This window comes from Malurus melanocephalus, unplaced genomic scaffold, assembly GCF_030028575.1.
Source record: "Malurus melanocephalus ecotype Western Australia unplaced genomic scaffold, MMel_1.1 scaffold_1820, whole genome shotgun sequence".
Taxonomy (NCBI): Eukaryota; Metazoa; Chordata; class Aves; order Passeriformes; family Maluridae; genus Malurus; species Malurus melanocephalus.
This window is the reverse complement of record NW_026625052.1, coordinates 3456-4412: the sequence shown is the minus strand read 5'-3', so window position 1 is coordinate 4412 and position 957 is coordinate 3456. Positions and strand designations below refer to the sequence as shown.

General features: G+C 52.5%; 1 protein-coding gene across 1 annotated transcript in view; it reads right to left on the bottom strand.

Moving 5' to 3' along the window:
- TAS1R3 (taste 1 receptor member 3) overlaps window positions 1–379 on the bottom strand; it is a 10666-nt gene extending 10287 nt beyond the window's left edge. Inside the window, exon 1 of the mRNA XM_057388349.1 lies at window positions 198–379. Within this exon, the coding sequence (XP_057244332.1) occupies window positions 198–373 (176 nt within the window). The 5' untranslated portion in view covers window positions 374–379. The remainder of the gene's footprint in view (window positions 1–197) is intronic.
- Window positions 380–957: the final 578 nt, after the last annotated feature.

The window sequence follows — 957 nt, the reverse complement described above, 5'->3', positions numbered from 1 at the left end:
AAAAAAAAAAATCCGAAAGATAAACGCTGGGCTTGACTGTACTGAAATTTGACAGAAAAAAAACCAAAAAAAGCCACAAAAACATCTCGGTTTTGGGGTCAGACCGTGTCCCAGCGCTCCACCCCTCAAACCTTTTCTCTGTCCAATCCCAACCCTTTTATTTTCCTTTTCCCCTGTTTTTGCAGCCCCGCTCTCACCTGTCACACAGCAGCGGGGTGGGCTCCGAGCGCCCCGAAAGATTCACCGCGTCCTTCCCCAAGGGGAAGAGCCCCCCCAGGATAAAATCCCCGGGGCTCCGGAGCTGCGCTGACAGACACGAGGGGTTCGGGGAGACAGCGCGGAGGCTCAGCCACAGMAACAGCCCCCGAAACATCGCCCGGGGAAAGGAGATCACGGGGGAGCGGGGAGAGGGGAAAAAAAGGGAATCAGGGAAGGAGAGGGTTTAAATTCCGAGGGAATGTTGGAGAGGGAGGAAAAGTCGGGAATGAGCTCAGGGAAGGGTTTAAATTCGGAAGGAAAGTGGGAGAGGGGAAAAACCGGGAATCAGAGAAGGGAAGGGTTTAAATTCCGAGGGAATGCTGGAGATGGAGGAAAAGTCGGGAATGAGCTCAGGGAAGGCTTTAAATTCGGAAGGAATGTTGGAGAGGGAGGAAGAACCGGGAATCAGCTCAGGGAAAGGTTTAAATTCCAAGGGAAAGTGGGAAAGGGATGAAGAGCCGGGAATGAGCTCAGGGAAGAGTTTAAATTCCGAGGGAATGTTGGAGAGGGGGGAAGAACCGGGAATGAGCTCAGGAAAGGGTTTGAATTCCGAGGGAAAGTGGGAAAGGGATGAAGAGCCGGGAATCAGATCAGCAGATCACGGGAAGGGTCTTTGAATTCCAAGGAAATGTGGGAGAGGGAGGAAAAGTCGGGAATGAGCTCAGGGAAGGGTCTAAATTCCGAGGGAATGTGGGAGAG